This window comes from Sceloporus occidentalis, unplaced genomic scaffold (genome assembly GCF_023333645.1).
Source record: "Sceloporus occidentalis isolate IW3139 unplaced genomic scaffold, rSceOcc1.0.p SCAF_2, whole genome shotgun sequence".
Lineage (NCBI taxonomy): Eukaryota > Metazoa > Chordata > Lepidosauria > Squamata > Phrynosomatidae > Sceloporus > Sceloporus occidentalis.
This window is the reverse complement of record NW_028316982.1, coordinates 78,450,614-78,476,481: the sequence shown is the minus strand read 5'-3', so window position 1 is coordinate 78,476,481 and position 25,868 is coordinate 78,450,614. Positions and strand designations below refer to the sequence as shown.

At 42.9% G+C, this 25,868-nt stretch overlaps 1 protein-coding gene across 2 annotated transcripts in view; it reads right to left on the bottom strand.

Annotated features, from left to right (window-relative positions):
* Positions 1 to 10,368, bottom strand: part of LOC149318592 (disintegrin and metalloproteinase domain-containing protein 9-like) — a 40,576-nt gene extending 30,208 nt beyond the window's left edge. Inside the window, exons 1-3 of one of the 2 annotated variants that reach the window (XM_089510087.1) lie at positions 10,299 to 10,368; positions 4,429 to 4,526; positions 3,081 to 3,157 (exon numbers count right to left, since the gene is read on the bottom strand). In XM_089510087.1, the coding sequence (XP_089366213.1) occupies positions 3,081 to 3,157; positions 4,429 to 4,526; positions 10,299 to 10,368 (245 nt within the window). Of the gene's footprint in view, positions 1 to 3,080; positions 3,158 to 4,428; positions 4,527 to 10,298 lie in introns of those variants that run through there. The other variant, XM_089510088.1, reaches the window with a different exon arrangement.
* Positions 10,369 to 25,868: the final 15,500 nt, after the last annotated feature.

Sequence of the window (25,868 nt, the reverse complement as noted above, 5' to 3'; positions counted from 1 at the left end):
TTTGTGATCTAAAGATATTTTATCAGTATTACTTGTATCATTTTTTGAAAATCCCAGTATATTTTCAGTTGCAGATTCTTCACTGGGAATTATGATATATCTCTGTTAACTATGAATGCATGATCATGCAAGATACTAGGCTCTTATGAAATGAAGATATGTTTCACAGGATTTTTTGTTCTTAACTGTTTTATAGGTAGCAGTTTGTTGTGCCACTCTTCTGGCCAGTTGATATGTTGTGCATTTATTCTGTTCTCTTGAATGAACACACTTTGTGTTTGGACATTTGAATCTCAATTTTTTGTTTTTTGCCATTTTTGTACCAAAAAAGAAAGGAAGGAAGGAAGGAAGGAAGGAAGGAAGGAAGGAAGGAAGATTTTACACCAAAGACTATGGCGAGTACAGACAGTGCTATAGCGCCATGCTCATGCCGTGCTAGGGTTACGGGACAGCGCAGCAACTGCACAGTCCCTAGCCCTAGCATGTACTGGTGGCGGCACAATGGTGGCACCCCGTGTACACGGGTGCCGCCATTATGACGTAACGGATGCATAGCGTCCGCATGTTGCATCATGCCAGTTACATCACAAGTGTGCCATTGGTGCACTCGGATGTAACTGGTGCAGCAGAAAAAGAACCCACTTTTTGTGGGTTCTTTTTCCTGCGGAGGGAAGCCATGCAGTTTGGCGGCTGCGGATTCCCTCCAAAGGAAAAAATGCGGCCACCACTCTGGACAAAATCTCCTGTATGTACTGGGCCTATGATTTTTTTTTTTTTTGTGGGGGGGGATTTTTTTTTTTTTTTTTTTTTTTTTTGCAGTAACCTTCTCCCCTAATCTTACCTAGTAAGAAGAAAGGGGGAAAGTTCATTCTCACCTATAAGAATGAAATACTATATATACTCAACTATAAGTCAACCTCATGTATAAGTCAAGGGCAGATTTTGGGGGAAAAATTATGGATTTTGATATGAGATATATAAGTCAAAGATAAAACTTAGGAGCAGGTAACAAAGGATCTAAATGATGAAGCAAAGGAAAACAATGCCAAAGAACCTACAAAATTATGGCAGGCATAGCTGTTTTAGTTTACACTAAAAGCTGGATGGAAGAGAGAATAGAGGGAGGTCAGTGCTTCAAGGACAGATAGCGCTCTTGCCTTTCACCAGGGGATGGTTCCCTTTTTAATACGAGTTAAAGTATAATATTTACATTTGACTCATGGATAAGTCAGCCTAGGTTTTTGGAGTCAATTTTTTGACTAAAATTTCTAGATTTATACATGAGTATATACAGTAAGCAAAGATTTATCTCTCTAGTGAGCATACCCAATGTGCTTCCTAATGCATCCAGGAGACAAGGCAAGGGATTTGTCTGCTCCAGGAAATCTTTCCTTATGGGATGCTCTACTGAAGAGACCTAAGTCATTGGAGAAGCCTATCAAAGGCATCAGAGACAAAGGTGCTGGAACAAAATGCAGCATGCCCATGCCATACACAGGTGCACCATACAGGGCTTTAACCTTATGTGGAAGGCTAAGCCGCTGTAGAGAGAATGCAGGAATGTTCCTCCATTGAAACAAATGGGGCTTGAACTTACACGTTTCCCCCAATACGCGGGGCGGGGAGTGAGGAACGGATCCCTGTGTATGGGCAGGACCCGCTGTAGCTGAAAAGCCTCCTCCTATGCCTTGAGCATCATGCCCAGCACTTAGGATCCTGGCCACAACTAATATGTTTTTTTTTTTGTTTTAACTTAGGCTCTTCCAAGCTGGCCTAAAGAAGCCTGAGTTCTTATGCTATAGTATTCCTGGGTTTTGCAAGTTATTGCCTCCATATCTGTTTGTTCATATTCTTCACAGTCTGCTTGTAGCAATTTCTTGGATCTGTACTAGGGTTGTTAGCAATAGCAAGTACATTCTATACCACTTATCAGTGCAACTAAGCACTCCCTAAGCATTTCACAACGTGTAAGCTAATTGCCCCCAACAAGCTGGGTAGTCATTTTAGTGACCTTGGAAGGATGCAAGGCTGAGTGGACCCTGGAGCCCTGTCTGGGATCAAATTCACAACCTTGTGCTGTGAATGGCTGCAGTATTGGCATTTAACTACTGTACTACCAGGGCTCCCTAAGTTAAGTTTTGTTGTCTTTTTAAACTAGGGCATGGATTGCTGAGGTGGTCCTACAGTTTGAAGGGCAAATGTGCTCCGCTCTGAATTTATTGTAAAGAGTTATAGTGCAAAAGTATTATGTCATTGATGCACTGTAGCAGTTCTTCTGATGCTATCTGATGAGGAGAGACTGGCAAGAATTCTCCACTTCCCAGTATACTATATTTCTGACCATTTATTACAAAGGTTTCTTTCTTTTTTTCTCCTGGAAACTCACTGCAGACCATGGACTAGCACTAGTCACAGACCACTGCTTGAAGTAGTGCTGCACTATAGCGATAGGGCTCATTAAAAAATTATAAGAAGGGAAGATAGAAGAAGAGAAGGGAAAAGAACATATTGTTCCACTATGGGGCTGTTCAGACCAGCTGTTTGGGCTGGCTTGGGTGCGGAGTTGGGGTGTAGCATCTCTACAGTGCACACCCCGGCTCTGCCCCGAGGGTGGCGTGACACCACGCGCTGCACTGCATGGTGCGCAGCATCACAATGCTCCTCTAGCATTGCATGTTCTCCATTGCATTCACTGTAGAATTAATGCAGTTTGACACTCCTTTAACTACCATGACTCTATCCCTGGGATTTGTAGTTTGTTGATGTAGTCAGCCTGGTCTGACAGAGATCTTTGGTCCCTCATCAAACTACAAATTCCAGGATTCTGTAGGATAGAGTCATGGCAGTTAAAGTCAAACTGCATTAACTCTGCAGTGTGGATACAACCTTAGAGTGCTTCCTCCTTCTTTCTTTAGGTTAGTCTGAAAGGTGCTACAAGATCTCTCTACATATTGATTCCACAGACTAACACAGATATATCCTTGAATACTTCCTCAAATGAGATTTTATTACTAAAATCTAAATAAATTTTAAAAAATTTAAAAATCAGATATGCTTAAATGTTTTTAACATTAACATACACATTTTTCTTCAGTTGCAGAATGTGTGTGCCGTTTCCAGTTTGAATCAAATAAGACAACTGATTATCTAAGTGTTCCTGAAAAAGAAATAATATACATCATATAACTTGCAGTTTGTTTACATTGATGGTAAAATCAGAGCTGTCATCAACAAGATGTAGCTTTCAATCAGTTTTCTAAACAGAGACTCTGATCCACAGAGCTGCAATCAGCTAGTTGTTAGGTACTCTACTACCAAACAGTTAATCAGTTAATGAGCTTTAAATGTTGTAATAGATTGTCTGCATTAAAAGCCAGGCATGGCAGAAAGGGATTTTACAATGTGAATTGTGTTGATGCAGCAGTTGGGAAGGTTATGCAAAGAACACTGGGCAGGCCAATTCAGCTAAAATGCTGTTGTAGGAGAAATGGCTGATCAGAGTAGTCACAGCTGGAGTTAGACCCATTCAACCACACATTTTGCTGTGCCATGCAACCATTGATTTAATGGGTCTTTTAATAGCAGGGGTGAGATCCCTGAAGCCATACAAATGTTGCAGTTAAGACAGTTGGGAGTTGCAGCCCAACAATCAGTGTTGCCAACAAGTCTTGTAGATATCCCCCGGAATGTTTTACCAAAATCCAAAATTCCTGGAATTCCCCAATATTTACCGGAATATTGTCAAAATCTCTGGAAAGAAAAGAATTAAATTCCCCGGATTCCGGGGAATTCCTCAGAAATTGGCAACACTGCCAACAATATTTGGAGACCCACAAAATTTAGGTTACAATAGCATGTCTGAAGCATACTCTTCAACTGTCCTGATTTGCACTCAGTTAACTCATCAGGATGGAGAGGGGAGGCAAAGTCTTGGCCTCCCCATTTGTCTCAGGCAAAAGCAAACTGTAGCAGCCTCTTCTAGTTTGTGTGTTCTTTTGCCATTTGACTACACTCCAATTTTGCTTGGTTGCATTTCTCTTGGTTTTCATCTGTGAAATGTTGAAGAGTATGCCGAAGGGTGATACTATAAATCATGTTTTATTGTTAAGGCTATTGCTTTTATGTACAACCCTGTATTTTACAAAAAGAGCAACTGCCTTATTAAAATATGCTATTGTCATGCACAATGTAAAGCTGGGAAATATCATGCAGAATGCTACTGATTGCAATATGCCAGTTCAACCATTATTTCACACCCACTCCTAATCATTGCCAGAGTAGTGGGGTGCAGACTGGACTTTTGGTCAAAAATGACTATGCTTTTTCCTTATATAGGAAGCAAATGCATACTTTACATTATTAAATATAATAGGATATCATATAAAGAACAGGAAAGGTGGGGGGTGGTGGTCTGAGAGATTAACAAACCTCATGAAAATGTGTCCCGCGCTTTTCCTTGTTCATCAGTTTTTGAGGAATTACAATTTCATATGTGGAATGTCTGGAGATTTGGTAAGCATCCTCACCTAAAAATGAAATTTTCTTTTCAGTTTATACAGAAAAGTTTTTATGTCATAATCACATTCATTTTATACAGTTCTAAAAGATCTGGAATTTTCCTTGAAAAAAAAATACATCAAGCAGTTACTTGTATCTATGAGAGAACTACAAAAATATTGCCAGTTAAGTTGGGATTTTCTTCAAACATTTGAGCAATAAGGGCTGGTATCAAATATCAGCAAAGTTATTATTAATTTTTAATGTGAATGTATAACCTTAAACCTTCCCCAGAAGTCCCAGGGCAGAGAACATGCAAGTCAATAAAATATTCTGCAAGTCATCTTAACACTGATTTCCTATGTAGCTTCACTATAAGAGAAAAAGACAACAAAATCTCATATACAGTATTTCATATAATGTATCATTCCCAGAGATCTAAGGGAAAGGAAAATCTTAGCTTGCCAATAAAATACAGGTAATGAAGAAGTGCATCCTATTGGGGAATGTGAGCAGTAGTACTAGACCTCTCTATCAAGGTAATCAAACTGGCAAGGCAGAAGCTGAGCAACAATCAGTCACACACACCCCACACAGGGTTTAGTAGAAACTTTGCAGAGAAATCATGTTACATTAGACTTTATTAACAATTCAGGTCTTTATAGTAGGTTGACTTGCACAATATACATTTACTGTTATTTAGTCCACACAATTATTTTGAATGTGAAAAATAGTGTATTTTAAATGGAATTGGGTTTTGTCTTACTACACTCCTGCCTAGCAGTTCTAATTATCAGTACCAGGGCATCTGTCACAGCCAGATGCTGGCAACACCAACTGGAGATTCCAAAATCACTGCAACATTTTAGCAGCCACTGCATAAAGGAAAGGAAGGAGGAAGTGGAGAGGTGGATGGACAGGTGGAATGGACAGCTCATGAATCAAATATGTGGTCCTGCTGCTTTAGCCCATTCTGATCAAATTCAATCCATCCTTTCTCTGAAAGGTGAAAATAACAAAGATGGTGGCTGTGGTGACTATACCATGCCTGAGGATGACAGGGAAGTGAATATCCAGGAGTATCTGTTCCCCCTGGAAGAGATGGAGCTCAGGTGACAATTGAAAAGCAGAGGTGGATGGCCTTTCTCTTCAGGGAAGCAGCAGCTCCTCCAGGTTTAACAATGGTGCAATACAGACCGACTGGAAAACGGTGGCCTTTTAACTCCAGAGGGACGCCGCAGCCGCCAAACAGCACGACATCCCTCTGGAATAAAAAGAACCTGGTATTTCTGGGTTTTTCTTGTGGCACCTGGGTTTCGTTGTGATGTAACAGATGTGCAGTGACATGCAGACGCTGAACATCCCTTACGTAAAGATGGCAGAGCCCCTGGGGATTTAAAGCCACCATCAGGCTGCCACCCACACGTAGTAGGGCTTGGGAGCGTGCAGTTGGTGCACGGTCCCAAGCCCTACTATCGCCACCAGGACACCGCTTCCTGGCAGTGTGTACCGGGCCTACATTATCAGTTCCTTCCCAGAACAGCCCAGCCCTTGGCCTTCACAAGAAACATCATCTGTTCACTGTTCCACATCCATCATCTGCTCACTGTTTCACAGGCTATATTGTGTGCACAAGAGGGGCAGAGGAGATATCTGGAGCTTTCTTGCCAACCAGCCACAAAATCCCTGGAGTTGGCCGAGTTGTTTCTTTTATCTTTTTACAATTTAATACTTCCTGATTTCGGGAATTCACATAAAGAGGAACAGTTCGAATGCAACCATTCATGTCTACTAAAGTCTCTTGGAAATGGGTTGCTTTGCGGAACCTTACACACACACACACACACACACACACACACAATGGATGAAGTGGGCAAATGGCATACCATTGTCAACATGCCATTAGCTAAAGCATTGCTTGGCTTCCTTCTTCTGTTTGTCCATTCTTTTCTTTCTGTCTCTTTTTCACTTATAAACCAGATTGTCCAGAGGCTCTAGACACTGTAAAATTGCAGCTTCCAGCATTTTTTGTCATGGTTAGAGCTAGTCAGAGTTGCAGTCTATCATAGTTGTGCTAGATCTCAGGGCCTTACCACTCTTCTCTGTTCCTCAGAGGAAGCTCAGAGTAAGAGCACTTCCTTGAAAAGTATGTGTACATGTATTTTCCTCATTAGAGAGCCAGTGTGGTGTAGTAGATTGAACAACAGACTGCAGCTCTGGAGATCAGAGTTCAACTCCCCACTCAGCCACAGAAATACACTGGGTGACTTTGGTCAAGTCACACTCTCTCAGCCCCAGAGGTAGCCCCCTCTAAACAGCTCTTGCCAAGAAAACCTCATGATAGGTTCACTTTAGGGTTGGCATAAGCTGGAAATGACTTGAAGGCACACAGCCACAACAACTTTCCCTATTGGTTACCTGGCCTTATTAATTTGAATGAGGTCTTCTGTGCAACTATAGCTGATGCTTAATGTATCATGGTTGATGACATCAACAGTGCTATCCCCCCTGACATCACAAGGGCTATCCCCCCTGACATCACAAAGCCTCAAGTTATGACCTGGGATAGTCTCAAACTAAAAACCCGAGTCGGACATTTGGAAAACCCCATGATCCTCACTCAGTATAAACCCAGCACATTCTGATTTAACTATAAAATTTATAAAGCCAACCAAAACATTTTAGCTTGTGGCATTCAGTGCTGCTCCTCAGGATTCCAGCCACTCCATTTAATTTTCCCGTCCCAATATTCTCTTGTCACCCTCCAGCACCTATGCAGCTCTCCTGCAATGTTTGGGAGGATTTCTCTCCCATTCTATGCTTTCATTCCCTAAACATTTTTTAAAAAAAATTGTGGTTCCACAGATGGTGCCTACTAATATCTCCTTCTACAAAGTGGGTAGTCCGTTGATAGCACATTGTTTCTCCTAGCTGGTTCCAGTTTGGCTACAAGAGCAGTGGCTCTCACAAGCCTGAACAGCCAAAATAGAGGGAACATTCTCCATTAATGACAGGTCTAACTTAGCGACCTCTGTTGTTACTAAAATATCACGCATTTAACAAGAGAATTCTTTCAGTTTTACAGTACCGTATAAAGCCTTCTCATCCATGTTCAAACAAAAAGACTCCCACTGAGCAAATAACTGTTAAAAATGAACCAAACGTCTCACATTTTTGTTCCAAACTGACCTCCAAAATATTAGAGTAATGGATTTCCCTAAAGGCAAATTCAATAGAAAACCTGTTGGGGCCTGTTGGGGCCAGAGCAGAGTAGCAAATGGCAGTCCGTACTGGCTCAAATTATGGTGCATATTGGGAGCCCAAACCTAGCCTATGGTGACGGATGATGGGAGCTGGAGTCCAAAAGCAGATGAAAGACCACAGATTGCCCATTCCTGCATTCTTGCACCAGAGAGCTCTGGTGCCACAACAAACTACAAATCCCAGGATTCCATAACATAGACCTATGACAGTTAAAGCAGTATCAAATAGCATTAATTCTGCAGTGCGGCAATAGCCTAAGAAATTACCAAAATGTCTCCGTATTTTAAAATAAGTTCCTCCAGCACTGGCTGACTAATGGTTCTTCTACACTCTTCAGGGACCAGCTAGATTTAGGGACTGTACAGATAGCCTGGTAAGGGGCAACTCTATGCCGCTCCTGGAAGTACTGGGTCGGGGACACGGCAACTGCATGCCACGCCCCCAACCCAGTGTAAAAAGGAGCTGTGAAACGAGGCTCCTATTTGCACTATAGAAGGGGCGCCATAAGCACCCCAGCATAGCGTTATGATGTCTCTTACGCGCAGCGCCGTTTGGGACATCATCATGCCGTGCACCGGCTGGACAGATACACGTCATGATGGTGGCTGGGCAATGAAAGTAGGGCTCTGAACATGTGAACACTCAGCCCTGCCACAGCCCTAGTTCGGGTGCAGGCCAGCATAAAGTGCCTGTCTGTACACCGTCTTACAGCAGAATTAGAGAGTCACTGAACAGACCCTATTTTCAAAAAGCAGATCCAGGGGTAGCCATGTTGGACATAGAATCATAGAATCATAGAACTGGAAGAGATCGCAAGGGCCTTCCAGTCCAACCCCCTGCCATGCAGGAACTCTCAATCAAAGCATCCCCAACAGATGGCCATCCAGCCTCTGCTTAAAGACCTCCAAGGAAGGAGACTCCACTATACTCCGAGGGAGTGTGTTCCACTGTTGAACAGCTCTTACTGTCAGGAAGTTCTTCCTAATGTTGAGGTGGAATCTCTTTTCTTGTAGCTTGCATCCATTGTTCCGGGTCCTGTTCTCTGGAGCAGCTGAAAACAAGTCAGCTCCCTCCTCAGTATGACATCCTTTCACGTATTTAAACAGGGCTATCATATCACCTCTTAACTTTCTCTTCTCCAGGTTAAGTACAATAATATCCAAAATTCAGAAAACAGTGATACCATTTTGGGCCAACCAAAATGCACATAATACATGTTGCAAGCTTTCGATGCTCCACTGGCTGCTTTATCAAGAAAGGTGTTAAAACTCATACAGGAGGGAAAAAAACATGATGATGTTAGTCAAAAGCCAGCATTTTGTCAAGATGTGGCTATTCTCAGTTCAAGTGGTACTGGAAGGAAATTCATATAACCAGATCCCTCCTCTTTCCAACCATGTGAGTACCCTATGAAATGATTTTTTTTAAAAAAAAAGGTTTCCATGAGCAAAAAGACAAAATGAGATGCTCCTCTTGAGATACAAGTTGCCTTTGTCCTTTGTGTTGCTACAGTCTCCTTTGTTAAGAAAAGAGCACTGAATTTTATCTTAGCCATTGACAGGAAAACGGATGTGAATAAAAGTCACCCCCACCCTCAAACAAATTGGGTATTATCAAAGGGATAATCAATTGACTTGAGGCCATTATTTACACACTAGAGAATCACAACCCATTGGAGCAGAGAAATCTCTTCACCTGGTGCCAAAAAGATGATAATATTTGGATCACTCAGGTCTGACACAGGAGATCATTCTACAGATAAGGAGCCATAAATGAAAAAGCCCACTTCCTCATCATCACCCTCCCAAACCTTCCTTGTTGGAAGGCCACAGACACTGATCCTGGGCAGATCTATAATGGAATAGACAGTATTGGGGATTTCAAGTCTTATTTGCACGTTGAAACTAGCATTTTGAATTAAGAACTGAAGTGTACTGGCAGACCAGAACAAGTACCAAACTTCTGTTTTTTGTGATCAATTTGGCCTCTGCATTTTGCACTAGCTATCTTTTTCAAACCCTTTTCAAAGGCAGCTCCACACACAGCATGTTGAAGTAATCCCAGAAATCCTATATTGCTTTGCAAAACAAAACAAAACAGAAAAAGGAGAAAAGAAGTCACAGAAAACACACACATGCCAAAAGGACACCTACATCATGCATACACCATGGCCTTTCCATAGATGGATGGATAAAGACAGACAAGTGTATTTTTAGCTATGACAATTTCAGTTTTAAAATTGGATTGAGAAATCCTAAAGCTGCCACCTACTTCATAGTAAATCTCTCTGAACTCAATGAAACTTGCTTCTAAGTAGACATGTTTAAAATTTCACTGTAAATGGCTGATCCATACGCAGGGAGGCTGACATTTCCATCTAAATTTTTAATGCCCTCATTTGAACTTCCTGAGCTCTCTTCCATGCAAGGGTACTTAGGTTCATCTGCTACTTTGAGCATCATCATGCTGCTTGTGTAACTCAGGACGGCTTTCTAAACCGCCAGAAAACCAAACCAAACTTAAACCAAACAACTCACCCAGTGTTAGCACTTGTTTCTCAATGCTGCTGAGTCCCAACAGGGCTAAATACAGGTAACATTCTAACATGGTCAACTTCTCCAACTTCTCCAGCAAGGGTATTCCGACTGGAAATGGCACAGCCAGTTCATCTAACGGCTAGGATCTTAGGAAGGCAGACTGAGACAACAGACATAACAGCGAAGGAATTCAGATCACACTCCCAAGGAAAGAGGAAGTGCTCTTTCTGCCACCCCTACAAAAACTGGTTAGACAACTTGCAGACTCTCACGCGGCTGTCTCTCTGAAAATTACCACACACAAGGCATGGGGGACTGGAGAAAGACAGCCCCTTGACCTCACTGACAAGATGACCGGACAAAACCAGATCCCTCCAAGCCTCCGGGAGATTTCATGGCAAACACTGAAAACACCTGCCTGAACTGTATGTGTCATACACAAGTGTTATAAATACAGGATAGGAAGGAGAAAAAAGCCATCTGAACCCACAAATGGTCCCAGCAAATGCATATTTTTCAAAACTGAATGACAAAAGGGATTGCCAGAGTGAAAACTGGAGAGGGTGCCTGGACCTTTAATGGCTAGAAATTCCTGCTGAAATTCCTAATATGAGAGAAATTTCAGCAGCTGCTGCTTGTCAAAGGACCAGGTAACCTGCAACACCTGCTGAAATGTTCTCTTCTACACCTCCATTAAAGAAAAAGGAGCCCATTCCAGGTTTCATTCTGGCATTACCCCCAATTCTAGAAATTAGGGCAGAGGGGTTGCTTTAAAAATCTAGAGATAAAGAAGCAAAGGAAGTAAACAAGGTATGTGCTGGGGTTTGGTTCCAGGACCCCCCCCCCCCCCATGGATACCAGAATCCATGGATGCTCAAATCCCATTAAATACAATGGCATAGTATGATGGTGTCTCATATAAAATGGCAAAATCAAGCTTTGTTTTTTGGAATATATTTATTTTTAAATTATTTTCAAGCCATGGATGTTTGAATCTGTAGATAAAAAATCTGTGGATAAAGAAGGCTGGCTGTATTGCAGAAGTCATGTTGCTGAAGTCACAATAAGGTATTTATAGGCCAAGTGTGCAGGAATTGCACCGAAAATTTTGTTTTGTATGGACCCCCATTCCAAGACCTGCCTTTTAAATAATTCTTTTAAAAGAATGCTTGCTTCCTTTTAAAAAAGCAATTTTAGATTTTGAAGCTATGTATTCACAGCATACAGATATATAGTCATGGATGAGCTGAGATTCTTATCTATCTCTTTAGAGGAGATTAAGAGAGAATGAGTTATAGATACAAAGACAGCAAGAAATAAAATTTCCAAAGAGTTTATCAAACGGGAGGAATTTCTCTTAAATTCAAATGAAAAGAAAGTGGGGCCAGAACGCATTCACTTAAAGTCGCTAGTTTTGTGCAATTAAGTGAATACGCATTGCATTCGAACTGGATCCCCATTACCCAAAAATAGCATGCCATTGCCCGAATTTGCGTGGCAGTAAATCACGCAATAATGTGAAACCACATGATTGAGTTAGGACTGACTTCCCATTGAGCGAATTTGTGTGTAGTAGGTTATCACGCAATAACGTTAAACGCCATGTTTGCGTTCAGATTACCATCGGATTATACTTCCAATTCCCCTTGTCTGATAAACTCCCAAGGTTTTTTTTTTCTTGGACTAAAACTTCATTGATAATGTGGGGGGGAAATTAACATATGCAGAAAATCACTTGAACAGAATAACACCAGTTTGCAATATATTTCTAAAAAAATAAGATTAGTGCTAGATTTACACTCAAGCTAAGTAAACTACATTTTAAAGTCTCAGATTATGAAGGGCCTTTACATTAAAAAAAAGTAATTTGCTGATTTTACATAACTGTTTTATCAGTACATATTTTAGTATTAATATAAGGCCTATTAAATAGGGTTGCCAATTTAGGATCATCCCCAGCCTGAGTTTTTAGAGCCCAAACCCCAAGACCCAGGTCCAGTGTGGGGTAGTGGTTTGCGTGTGACTGCAACTCTGGAGACCATGATTCAATTCCTAGCTCGGCCATGAAACCTACTGGGTGACCTTAGGCAAATCACATGCTCTCAGCCTCAGAGGAAGGCAATGTCAAACCACCTCTGAACAAAACTTGCCAAGAAAACCCCATGATAGGCTCAGAAAATGACTTGAAGGCAAACCACACACACACGAGTACCATCTGCAGTTGTTCACCTGCTTGGGGGGATTGGAGAAGGAATAATTAATTTAGTCTACTTGCTTCTAGCCAGAAGGTGGATTCAGAGCAGGGCACAGGGTGAGTCCTGGCACCACCACAACTAGGAGGGAAGGAGGAAGAACCACAGAGTCTTTGCGAGTTGGAGCAACAAATCGATCACACCTTGTACATTTTAGAAACCTGTCCTATTAGCTGAGCTGGAACTTTGATCACACTACTTCCTCTTGCCTGGAGCTGAGACCACCAGAACTGGAGAATTGGTACCCTTGAGGCTTGTGGAAGGCTTGGTGTCAATCCACAGGGAGGACTCCACCCCCACCGATACTGTACTGTACAGCCAGCATGGTATGGTGATGTGAGAGTTGGACTAGGGCCCCATTCCCACTGGGCAAAAAAGTGACTTATTTCGCCGCGATTCTGACTCGGATTCTGACTCGGATTCTAACTCGAATCTGACCCATCGTTCCCATTAAAAACGGGTGGAAACAGACCCAGGTTTTTTTTACCTGTTTTAGTTTCCATTGGTATGATCCCTGTGGTAATTTGAAGCAGGTTATTTTGCTCCCCGTTCCCATTGCCCTCCTGGAACCTCTTTTTTTAAAAATCGGCTATCAATCAAGCGCTTAAGCGCTTGACGTCACAGCCAATCAGTCGCTTAGGCACTTTTCCCTTCCAGGAAAGGAAGAATAGTCTGTCTGGGAAAGAGAGAAGGAGCTTCTATTCACCCTAAACCCCTTTGCATCCCAGGCTCTTCTTTGGCTCCCCAGACTCCCTCTGGAAGAGAGAAGAGGCACCTCTATTCGCCCTAAACCCCTTTGCATTCAGGCTCTTCTGTGTATCTCCCCAGACTCCCTCTGGGAAAGAGAGAAGAGGAGCCTCTATTTGCCCCCAATTCCTTTGCCTCTCCCATTGCTCCCTGGGCTGTCTGGGGGGCGATCAAGCAGGCATGTACTGCAAAGCCCATCTGCTGCTCAGGCACTCAGGCAGAGGCGAAAAAAATAAAAAATAATAATTTAAAATAGTGTTCAATGGGTCTCTTCACACATCGGTCTATGAATGTGGGGCGGGGGGGGGGGAGGTTGCAAGGGGAGTAATGTGTTTACTGCATTTGGAGGTCAATATAGTGCAACTGCCTTAGCCTGCTTCCCAATCCACCAGGGGAAAGGCTATGCGAATGGAAGAAAATGGTGCCGGCAATGCAGGAAAGAGAACAAGCGGGTGACACCCCCAGGCCAGCCCCTTGAGCACTGCTCCTCCCATCCCCAACTTCCTGAATCAGACCCCCTTTCATTCCCATTCGTATGCCGCGAATCAGAATCGGGAGGCACAAGAAAACTTGCTAAAAAGCCTCTATTTTTTAAAATTGGTTTATCGACCAATAATTTGGGTTTTTCAGGATAAATTGATTCAGATTTGAATTCCAATGGGAATGATATCGGAGCAACGCAGATCGAATGCGTGCTCAAATGGAAAAATGCACCCATGATTCGCATCCTGATCTGCATTATAAGCCAGTGGGAATGGGGACTAGGACTCTGGGAGACCAGGGTTTGAATTCCCACTTGGTCATGGAAACTCACTGATCTTGCACGACTTACAGTCTCTCAGCCTTAGAGGACGTAATGACAAAAACCTATAGTGCTGCCAGAACTTGGGTAAAAAAATAGACGTATGCATTGTCACCTGGGGACAGCACTCCTTGCTTGCTCCAAATAGCATAATAGACCCAAGAACATGTATACCTCCTTTTCTTTCACCAGTCCTCTCCTCTCATTCCTTGCATTTTGGTGTATTTATATGCATGCAGTCACAACACATGTATCAGTTCTTTGGTGATGAGCCAATAAGTACTGGTGCTAGCTGAGAATGGTTGGAGATGCATGTCCAGCCTTTACAGCCTTCTCATAGGCAAAAACGAAACTTTTTCCTCCTCCAATGTTGCTCATCCTGAGATGTGTTTCACATCTCAGAGACCAGAGACCACTTCCCTGTTCTGGCAGTCATAACTCACTGTGATTTATAATTAACTTGTTTTTAACTTTATTTATATCCCACCTTACTTTTGAAACCAGGACTCAAGATGACTACTTCAAATGTGGCTTCTTCATGAGGAGACTGATAATAGCCAAAGTGCAGCCTGAGGAAGTGACTGCACATCGTTGCCAAGGTTTATATAATGCATCCAGAGGGAAACATTGTATATATTGTACAGTATGCTGCCACTTCACACAAAGCAACAGTTGGCCCAACAACCTGGCAGAAACAATATATATGCACTGCTAACTAATCACCCTGGAACAGCCCAGAAGCCATTTCAACATATACAGATTCTCCATAAAGTTGATGTGGAATGGTTTCCCCAGGGGAGGAAGTTTGAAGCAGGTTGACAGGTTAATTGTACTATTGCACCAATTGACAATAAAATCTAATTACTTCTGGAGCACAAAAGAGGCATCAGCAAAGTTCTCTGCTGTGGGAGTGCAGGGTTTGGTAGCTTTCAATAGCTTCACAAATTATTTTGAGACTGACATAACTTCAACGTCCATGGAATCCTTCTGGATAGGCTGTCTGTATTGAGGTTTGGAGGCACTGCATTGTGGAGATGAACAAATTTCAGGATTGTGGGATTTATTTTGTTTTTACCAGAGCTCCAAGGTCCACCAGCCAGCCCTTGTTAAAAAAGAATTACTCTTAGTATTAAAGAATTCAATTTTGAGTACTATGATTGAACAATATACATCTACACAGTCCTTGATACAAAGGTTTTTCAGCCTTTACTGTATAGGGTTCTGTTTTATCCAGTGTGCTTCCAAACTGCTGAGAGAGGGTGTGGGTTGTGACATACCAATTTGCTGATGACATCTTCATTTCTTTTGTCTAATTTAGGGCACTTCAGTGGTTAAAGCAGCAGCATTGCTGTTGTGAAAGAACTGTGAATCAGCAATCTTGAGTCTCTTGAGAGCCAAAATATCCTACAGATATCTATCAAGAGATCCAAATGAAACTTCTGTTCATTCACATTGTATTGCAGTGGTTCCACTTGCACCTGGCTGGTCAATTTCAAAAGGCAGTGCTTGGAATACAAACATTGGCTTACCTTGTGAGATGTCTGTTTTCAGTGATGAGGGTGGAGACATCCTTAATGAGGGATATACCAAAGCTCTCCAATGGGCGGGGAACTGAGGTAATCAGAGCCTATAATATGGACTGAAGAATCCGCCTCCCGAAGGACACCTCAGCCAATTGGAAGGCATCGATTTGGTAATAGCGGATAAATGTGGAAGGGGATGACCATGTGGCCGCCCTACAAATATCAGATAAGGGAGCATTAGTAGCTAAGGCAGCAGAAGTAGCGGCACTGCGAGTAGAGTGTGCAGTGACCTTTTCCTGGAGTGTGACTCCGGATGTTGAATAACATCTAGCTATACAGGACCGGATCCATCTGGACAGGGTGGAGGATGAGACCCCTTTCCCCAAGTAATTTGAGCTGAAAGACACAAACAGACAATCTGATTTGCGAGTTGTGCAAGTACGCTTGATATAAATGAGGAGGGCACATCTGACAGCTAGGGTGTGCCATGTTTTTCAATTTCCTTTTTGGGATCTGGAACAAATGTCGGCAAGACAATCTCCTGTGATCTATGGAATGTGGAGTTGACCTTAGTCATAAAGGTCTGATCTAGTCGGAGTAGAACCGAGTCTTTTCTGAATATGCATAGTTCACTTCTGGTTGAAAGTGCTCCTAATTCAGACACGCTACGTGCTGAAGTGATAGCTGTAAGGAAAAGGGTTTTCCAAATGAGGAACTTGAGGTCTGTTTTGTCTAGTGGTTCAAAGGGTGGCTTAGTTAGAGCCTGGAGAACAATGTGTAAGTCCCAGTTAGGGTTATCTGTGGATCGTGGGTGGTTTGATGAGTGAGGCTGCTCTCAGGAATCTTTTAACATAATGGTGGTTAGATAGTTTGAAAGCCAACTTCGCCGGAAGTGCTGACGTGATGGCGGAAATCTGTCTCTTTAGGGTATTAGGCCTGAGACTCTTGTCGAGACCATCTTGGAGGTATAACAGTAATGTGCTGGTTGAAACCGAAGTAGAGGAGGTTTGATTAGATGTACACCAACTGTAGAAGGATCAATAGGAGTATTCGTAAATTCTCTGAGTAGACGGCCTTCTTGATTGAATGATGGTATTGGCGACTCAAGGAAGCAATCTGTCTTTAATTAGTAATCGCCTCTCAATTTCCATGTGTGAAGGTTTAACCATTCCAGGTCTGGATAAGAGACTTGACCTTGAGTCAGCAGGTCTTTGTGGATTGGAAGGCGTAGGCAGTCTTGAGCCAGATTTGATATTTCTGAAAACCACACCTGTCTTGGCCAGTCTGGAGCTATCAAGATGATTGTTGATCTTTCGCTTCTTAGCTTTTGGAGGCATCAAGATATCATTGCTGTTGGAGGGAATGCATACAGGAGGCCCTGGGGCCAAGGTGTTTGTAGGGCATCTATTTGTTCCGCGTCCTGAGTCACGAACCATGAAAAGAATCGAGGGACCTGGTTGTTCACTGGAATTGCGAACAGGTCGACTAGGGGAGTGCCGAACCTCTGTGTTATCAGGAGAAAGGTCTCTGGATGGAGGTGTCATTCTGCTTGATTTATGTCTGACCTGCTCAGCCAGTTGGCCTTTATGTTTAGGTCTCCCTTTATGTGTTCCGCTCTGAGGGAGAGAAGATTGGTTTCTGACCACTGAAGTAGGATCGATGACTCTTGCATTAGGGATGCCCATCTGCCCCCCCTCTCTGTTTATGTGTGCCTTTGTTGTTATGTTGTCGGTGTGTACTAGTACCACTTTGTTTTTTATGTGTCGGGAGAATGCTAGAGGTGCATGTCTTACTGCCCTTAGTTCATGCCAATTTATGCTGTCAGTCCTTTCGTTTGGGTTCGAATGTCCCTGTGCATACAGGTTGTTTAGGGTGGCCCCCAAACCTCTCAGGCTGGCATCGGTTGTTATTAAGATCGGGGGGGGGGGGGGGTTTGGCTGGATTGGGCGTCCCCATAGTATGGAGTGGGAATTCCACCATTGTAGGAATAATTTGACCTTATGAGGAAGATGAATCTGTTTATCCAGTGTGTGATTGATTCCTGGTGAGGTAGAATCAGCCACTGTAGCAAGCGGGAGTGAAATCGGGCCCAGGGGATGCACTATGAGGCTGCTATCATGAGGTCCTGAAATCTTGTGAGTAGGAAAATATTTGCTGACGTTTTTTTTTAATATCATCGTGATCGTATCTTGGATTGTTTTGATCCTTTTTGGAGGTAGTGATGTCAGGCTGTTTCGGGTATCTATAATCACTCCTAAATGTTGGATGCGTTGTGAAGGAGTGAGGTGGCTCTTCCCAAGATTTACCAGAAAACCATGGTGTTGAAGTGATGAGAGAATGACATTGACATCTTTTATTCCCTGTGATAGGGAAGATGAGGCGATCAGAAGGTCGTCTAAGTAGGGAAACACCCGTAGACCTTGAATTCTCCAGTGTGCAACTAGAGCTATCATGATTTTGGTAAATACCCTCGGGGCTGATGAGAGGCCGAATGGGAGAGCCCTGTATTGCAAGTGTCTTTTGTAGTAGCAGAAGCGAAGGAATCTTTGGTGAGCCCTGTGAACCAGGATATGCAAATAAGCTTCCCTCAAATCCAAAGAAGCTAAGTAGTCACCTGGACGGAGTGACTCTAGAATAATCTTGAGTGTTTCCATCCGAAAGTGTTGTTTTGGGACATGTCTGTTGACTCTTTTCAAGTCGATGACTGATCTCCATGATTTGTCCCTTTTGGGGACTAGGAAAATGATGGAGTAAGAACCCCTTGATGAAGGGAATGGGTTCGACTGCCCCAATCTGTAGCAGGTGGTCGATAGCCTCTAGCATCAGCTGATGTTTGTGAGGTCTTTGAGATTTGGGGGAGACAATGAAATGATCCCTTGGAGTATGAGTGAAGTCTGTCTGATATCCCAAGGATAGAGTAGATAGCACCCATTTGTCTGAAGTAGTTGTGGACCAAGTCTGAATAAAATGTTGCAGCCGGCCCCCCACTCTGGAGACTGGAGAGTCATGCTGATGAATTTCGCTGTTTTCCGGAATTGCTGTTGTTGGACTGACCGGAGTTGTTTGATTTAGGAAAGGAACTGTTGTTGTATTGTCGTGAGGAAGACTTTCTGTTGGACCACTGTCGTCCGCCACCTCTGCCACCTCTCCCCCGAGATGAATTGTATGAGGACTGGGGGGAACGAAAGGACTGCTGTTGCTGGCAGGAGGATTTCCTGTCGTCTTGGCGAGGGGAGAGCTTTTTTCTTATCTTTAGTCTCAATAAGAAGACGGTCTAGGGCTTCACCAAACAGTTTGGTTCCTCCAAATGGAGCCAGTATCAGATTTTGTTTAGAGCGTGCATCTACTTGCCAGTTTTTAAACCAAAAGTGTCTTCTGACCGGAATTGAGGCTGCCTGGGCACGTGAGCTGAATTGAATGATATTGAGGGAGGAGTCGGTGGCAAAGGCTAGGACCTTGAGCAATTTGTTGGTTCCTTGACGGAGTCTGATATTGCCCTTAGGGACTTCTAGCATGAGATCTTTGGCCCATAGATGAGCCGCCCTGGTGAGGATAGAGGTGGATGAGGCAGCCCTTATAACTGTGGAGGACGCCTCAAAACACCTTTTGAGGGCAGAGTTGGCCCTTTTGTCTTCAGGTAATTTGAGTGAGTCTTCACCATCTTTAGAGTAAATGGCAGATGTGACCAGAGAGGAAACCGGAGCATCCACCAGCAGGATCTGTAATTTGGACATTACAGTTTGGGGGAGAGAATAAAACTTTTTGACAGAACTAGGGTTAGGTCTGACTGTAGCTGGTTTGGACCATTCATCTTTAATAACTCTCATGAAGTCGGCTGGGAATGGAACCTCGTCAATGGAAGGTGAAGGTTTAGGAAAAGAGTCGCCCTTGCCTTTGGGCAGATCAGTGTCATCTTGTTGTGTAAGCTGTGGTTTAGAGTCAAGTTCAAGGGCTCTGATTGCCTTCTTTAATAAGATAGGGAAATCATCAGCAGAAAAAAGCCTGGCAGAAGAATAAGCCTCAGCTGGGTCTTCATCTTCATCAGACCACTCTCTTTCCTCTGATTCAGAGGCAGACATGGATTGAGATCTGGACAAATTGTCATCATCAGAAGATCTAGCTAGATGCATTTTAGGTTTTTTGGCCTTAGATGACTTGCCACTAGATGGCGGCCTTCTCTTATGTTTGGATATAGATAGGGAAGAAGAGGGCAAAATCCCCCTCCCTTTTTGTGTTTGCGTGCCAAGGAGGTTTTTGGCGCAAATCTGTCCCTCTCTGATTCGGGGATGGCATCCCTGGAAGAGCAGGATAGGGGAGGAGAGGAGGATGACTCTCTGGCCCTAGGGATGGGGTGGTTATGGCCATCTGTCTTCGAATCTTGGGCTGAAGGAGGGAGGCAGGAGAGGAAATGGCCACCACCTGCATAGCAATTAAGGAGAGCAGAACTGATAGTTCTGGGGGGAGCATTTGGGGAGGAGGACCGCTTGGTGTGGCGCTACTCACACTCCTGGGTCTGTCCTCCATAGCAGCCGTTCCCGATCTCGGGACAGGTCGCAGCGGCTGGGTGCGGGGAAGCCCAGAGATAAGGGATATCCCTCCTCCAGCTGCGCCAAGCAGCCTCTGTGCCGCAGCTCGGTGACTTGGGCCATCTCCCATCGTTCAGTGGAGGCCCTCTGAGCATGTCCAGACTCGCCGGACATTCTGGGGCTATCTAGGTCCTCCATTCTAGTCTGCCCCGCAGTAAAGAGAGAGAGAAGGAAGGGTTTTTTTTCCGAGAAGAAGAGGAGAGAGCTTGAAAAGCGACCTGATGGAGCGAAGGCAGGAACTAGACTGGGCAACTAAGCGGGGTCATGGCTCCCAATGCTGATGCCCAGAGTCAAAGTCCTGCCTGATTGGAGCAAATAGGGGGAGCCAACCCTCATTAAGGATGGCTCTGCCCTCATCGCTGGAAAATATTGTTCTATCCATTGACAGTGATACCACATCAGGAGTGGGGAGTATTTACCCCAACCAGACTTTTTTTTACAGATTAAACCTTTTATGAGAGAATATTTTAAAATACATTTTAACATAGGAAGAATAAATAATACATACTGAATCCAAATAATAGGATGGAGGACATCTGGCTTGACAATGGTACAAGTGAAGGGGATCTAGGAGTCCTAGTAAACCACAAGTTGAACATGAGTCAACAGTAGAATTCAAAGATATAGCCATGTTAGTCTGTAGAATCAGTATGTAGAGAAATCCTGTAGCACCTTTGAGACTAACTAAAGAAAGTTGAAAGCATGAGCTTTTGTAGACTTAAATCTACTTCCACAGATGCATTTGGATGTATGCGTCAACAGTGTGGTGCAACAGCTAAAAAAGCCAATGCCATTCTAGGGTGCATCAATAGACCTATAGTGTCTAGTTCAAGGGAAGTAATAGTGTCACTCTGTTCTCCTTTGGCCAGACCTCACCTCCAGTTCTGGGCATCACAATTCAAAAAGGATGTTGAGAAGCTGAAGCATGTCCAGAAGAGGTGAAATGGTGAAAGGTCTGGAAACCATGCCCTATGAAGAGCGACTTAGGGAGTTGGATATGTTTAGCCTGGAGAAGAGAAGGTTAAGTGGTGATATGATAGCCCCATTTAAATATTTGAAGGGATGCCATATTGAGGATGGAGAAAGCTTGTTTTCTGCTGCTCCAAAGACTGGGAAACGGAGCAATTGATGCAAACTACAGGAAAAGAGATTTCACCTAAACTTTAGGAAGAACTTCCTGACCATAAGAGCTGTTCGACAGAGGAACACACTCCCTCAGAGAGTGGTGAAGTCTCCTTCTTTGGAGGTCTTTAAACATAGGCCATGTGTGAGGCATGCTTTGATTGTGTATTCCTGCATGGCAGGGGGTTGGACTGGATGGCCCTAGTGGTCTCTTCCAACGCTATGATTGTATGAAATTATTAAAACATATTTAAAATTATATACAGCATACTTAGAAGACTTTTTTTTACTTTTAGATCACAAACAGTGACCACTACTATATCCAAACAATTGCATACCATAAAGATAAAAATAAAGGAAAAAGAAAGAAATTACGCACAACCTGTCATGGCTCTCTCTCTCTCTCCAGCAACAGTAACTGACTTCTTGTACTGACGGTGGCCCAAGATGCACTCAATGTAAATGTCCCAAACCATCTAATGGTATCTGACATCATTAGTTTCTGCATGAGTTTTGAATAGTGCTTTCCCACCCCACAAACTCTCAACACAGGCTCATTTGCTAGTTCCCAGGTACCCAGGACTCCAACAAGTAGCATGTGGACAGAGACCTCATATCGCCTTTGTCTCAGTACATCAGCCAGAGGGGCATATTTCTGATGTTTATGTTCTCTAGCCTCCCCCATGGCTGGCTTCCTCTTTTCATAAGGGTAGAGATGGCCACAGTCTTCTTGTGGTCTTTGTCCATGATGACTACTTCCAGGGAATTGAAAGTGACAAACTGTTAGGCTGACTGTCTGGCTCTCTTCCATTTTTAGAAGTCATTTGCTTTTCTTCTCTCATCTGTCCTCATTTTTGTAAACTAAGAGAAAATGGTGAATTGCCATGTAAACAATCTAATCCAATCTGTCCCAGGCACAGTTCAGTTAAGAGAAATAGTGTAAATTGAAGCTCAGATAGCTTTGGTCAGTTCACACTGTGTCATACCAATGTTTTCAGGCAGGTGGGTGGGGGAAAAGCTACAGAGCACATGTGGAAGTGTCTAATTTGGATGGCCACAGTGACTGTAACGTTTGCCATGGTTGACAGTTTTAGCAGCACTATTAAGAGGCACAACATTCAGGTGGACTTGATGAACAAATGGCCAATCAGTTAAATGAGTAAAGTCTCCAAGAGGTATGAAGTCATTGATGGAATGCCGTTATGATGTTACCTCAAAAACCTTGCCCTGATCAGGCTTGCTCATAAGTGCAATAGTATATTTCTCCCTTAAGAGTTCTTTCAGGAACTTTCCAGCAGATGATTTGTAGAAGAAAATTGTATCACTGGAGGGTTCCATTTAGTAGCAGTGAGCTGTGGACCCTTTTTAGAAATGCAAACTCATTGACAACCGACTAGTTTGTAAAGAAGCTGGACTGTGTTCCAAGCACGGGTGATGCAGAAAGAGAAGTTACCATCATTGCATCCAAATTTGATTTTCAGTGAACCAAGGAGATAGGTTGCCAGGTCACTGTTAGTTATAATTCTAGTTATACGTTTTTGGACAATTTCCTTAAGGGAACCTGAAGCAAGAGATTTTACAGTCTTATCAGGTCAAGTGAGAAGGTGGAATGCATGAATGATGGTTACAGCCTCCCCTGAGTCTCCCAGCTAAGGAATCCCTATTCCTCCATGCTGCTAAGCAACATGCAAGACATTATTGTAATTAGTGGATCATTTGGGAAGAAGTCACAAACTGTTGATTTCAAAAAATCTGAATGTATTCATTTGTCTTGGTGGAATCATCAAGCACATGCCCATTTTGTTATGTGCTTGAAAACAGCAATGTTGAAAGCATGCTATGGTAATACTTTTTTTCTACATCTGTGCAGCAAAATTGTGTGTAAAGATGACCAAAATAAACCATCCAGTATAAAAGTTCAATATGAAGGATTCGGAGATAAGCTTTGAGTTGTGTGGTGATCCAACTGTCAGCACTCAACCCTTGTAATGCTAACATACCTGGTTTTACAGCAGTTTGGTCCTGTTGATGTCAGTGCGAAGCTATTTAACCAATTTAAGAGCCACTTGAAAATAACTGTGTTAAGTGTTAAGACTCTCTCCTCACTATCAACACTCCCAGCATCTGCTACACACACTAGGAACACACACTAACTTGTTGTTTGTATTACTCTGAGAAAAAACTGAGGGTGTAGGTGACTTCCCAGCCCTGTGACTGATTACTTTTTTTTGATTAGACAAGCTTCCTGTTTATGTTCTTTTAAGTTACTTAGCAACTAGCATACTGAAATTGTAAAGACAAAAAGTTAATACAAAACGGTGGAATGTACTTTGGGATTGATAAAAGCATTTTGATTTACTTAAGAGTGATAGAGTGGGACTCACCTCTGCACATAATGAGCATTAGAGGGAATACAAAGGTTACCATTAGTTAGGTTTAATTTCTAAATTCCAAATTGGGGGAATTTGTATGCAGTGTGTATGACAATGGTCTTTCTCATGTTCGTTACTGTACAATATGTTTTCCAGTATGATTGAGAATTTCAAAGTCAACTGGTTATTTAAATTTATGTATGTCAGGTAGGAATCATTTTATTAACAGTGTGAAGACAGCAAATTGAATAGTTCTACCCATTCCTTCAATCAATTATTCAAGGGTGAGTCAACGTACAAATAAAATCAATGGATTTAATACATGTGTTGTTATTGTTCACCTTCAAGTTGTTTCTAACTTATGGTGAGTACAAAGTGAAAATATGAGAGTTTCTAGGCAAGATTTGTTCAGAGTGGGTTTACCTTTGTCTTCCTCTGAGGCTGAGAGAGTGTGACTTGAGAAGCACCCCCAGTGGGTTTCCATGGCCAAGTGCGATTACCAATCCTGAGAGTCACAGTCCAACTCTCAGACCACTAAACCATGCTGTCTCTAGGTCTACTACACATAATTTAAGCCAGTGAGTACAGCTGTATTAGTAATTGGATATTTTACCAAAAAAGATCCAAGTACTCAATATTTTTTTCAAATTTTTATTAGAGAATTGTTAAGCCACTGTCTATCAGTCTCAAATCCTTACTGAAGTGTGGAGAATCTCCCACATTTCAGTTTACAAATTGCAGGCATTTACAGAAAAGGCTACATTCCAGGGTTCTCTTTAAACCGTCCTCTCATGTGCATATTCTCACAAGTGCAATATGGGGAATGCCTACGTGACTTAACAAGGGGGTTGTTCGCACTGCCAAATAAAGCGGCTTCAAACTGACTTGAAGCCAAGCTGTTTAGATAATGTACAATGTGAAACTGGGTGAAAACCAACATGAAGCCACATGCCAGGGCTAAAAACTGAAGCAAAACGAAGCTCTCAAACTCTGCATCAACACTGCAAACGTGCATCATCACACATGCATATAAGCAGCACAGCTCAAGTGCAAGAATGCAAGAAAGCAAAAACACAAGAAAGTACAACAAACACTGCAAGTCATCAATAATGCAACGGATGTAATTCCAACATACACAAATGGGGGGCATGGGGGGGCCCTCCATGATTATGCTTTGCCAGTGTGTCACTGTGTGCACCAATGCACTGTACATTGCACTTGTTTTTATTGCAATGTTTTAATGTATTTTAATATGTTTAATTGTATGGATTTTCTTGTTGTACACCGCCCTGATTTTTAGAAGGGTGGTATAGAAATAAATTTTTATTATTATTATTATTACAGATGGTGTATTGCACATGCAGTTATGTGGTCGATCACATGGAGTATCCAATGGGATAGCATCTGGGCAGGAGGAAGGAGGTTATTAGCAGGCACAGGCAGTGTATTCATGCACTGGGGGGTGGGGGGGAGATGGATAAAAAACATAGCCAAGCAGTGCAGCTTGACCCTGTGTGGTGCAGGCAGCCTGAGGGTGTTCAGCCTGTCTTTGGAGCTGGCTGTGAGGACAGCGGGGCTTCCATTTACTTTTGTAAAAACTGTCTGCTGAGCTCCAAGATTGTCACAGGCTGCATCTATACTGCAGAAATGCTGCAGTTTGAAACCGCTTTAATAGCCATGGCTCAATGCTACAGAATTATGGGATTTGTAGTTTTGCAAGATATTTAGCCTTTCCAACTTATGGTGTCCCTAAAGCAAACCTATCATGGGGTTTTCTTGTCAAGATTTGTCCAGAGAGCATTTGCCTTTGCCTTCCTCTGAGGCTGAGAGAATGTGACTTGCCCAAGGTCACCCAGTGGGCTTCCATGGCTGAAAGGGGATTCAAACCCTGGTCTCCAGAGTCCTAATCCAACACTCAAACCTCTGTGCCACACTGCCTCTCATTGGGCTAACAAAAAACCATTTTGTAACCTGCCCTGAGGGATCCACGCTGGCTCTTCTTGACTAAGATCCATTGATTTATATTTACTGTATATGAGTGTCCTTAGCTGTTATTTTGTCACGTCCTCCATTTTACTTCAGTGTCATACATTTTGCAGTGCCTTGTCCTCCTCTGCCATTATTCGGTCATGGCATTGTGGTTTGAATGTTACAACAACTCTGGTG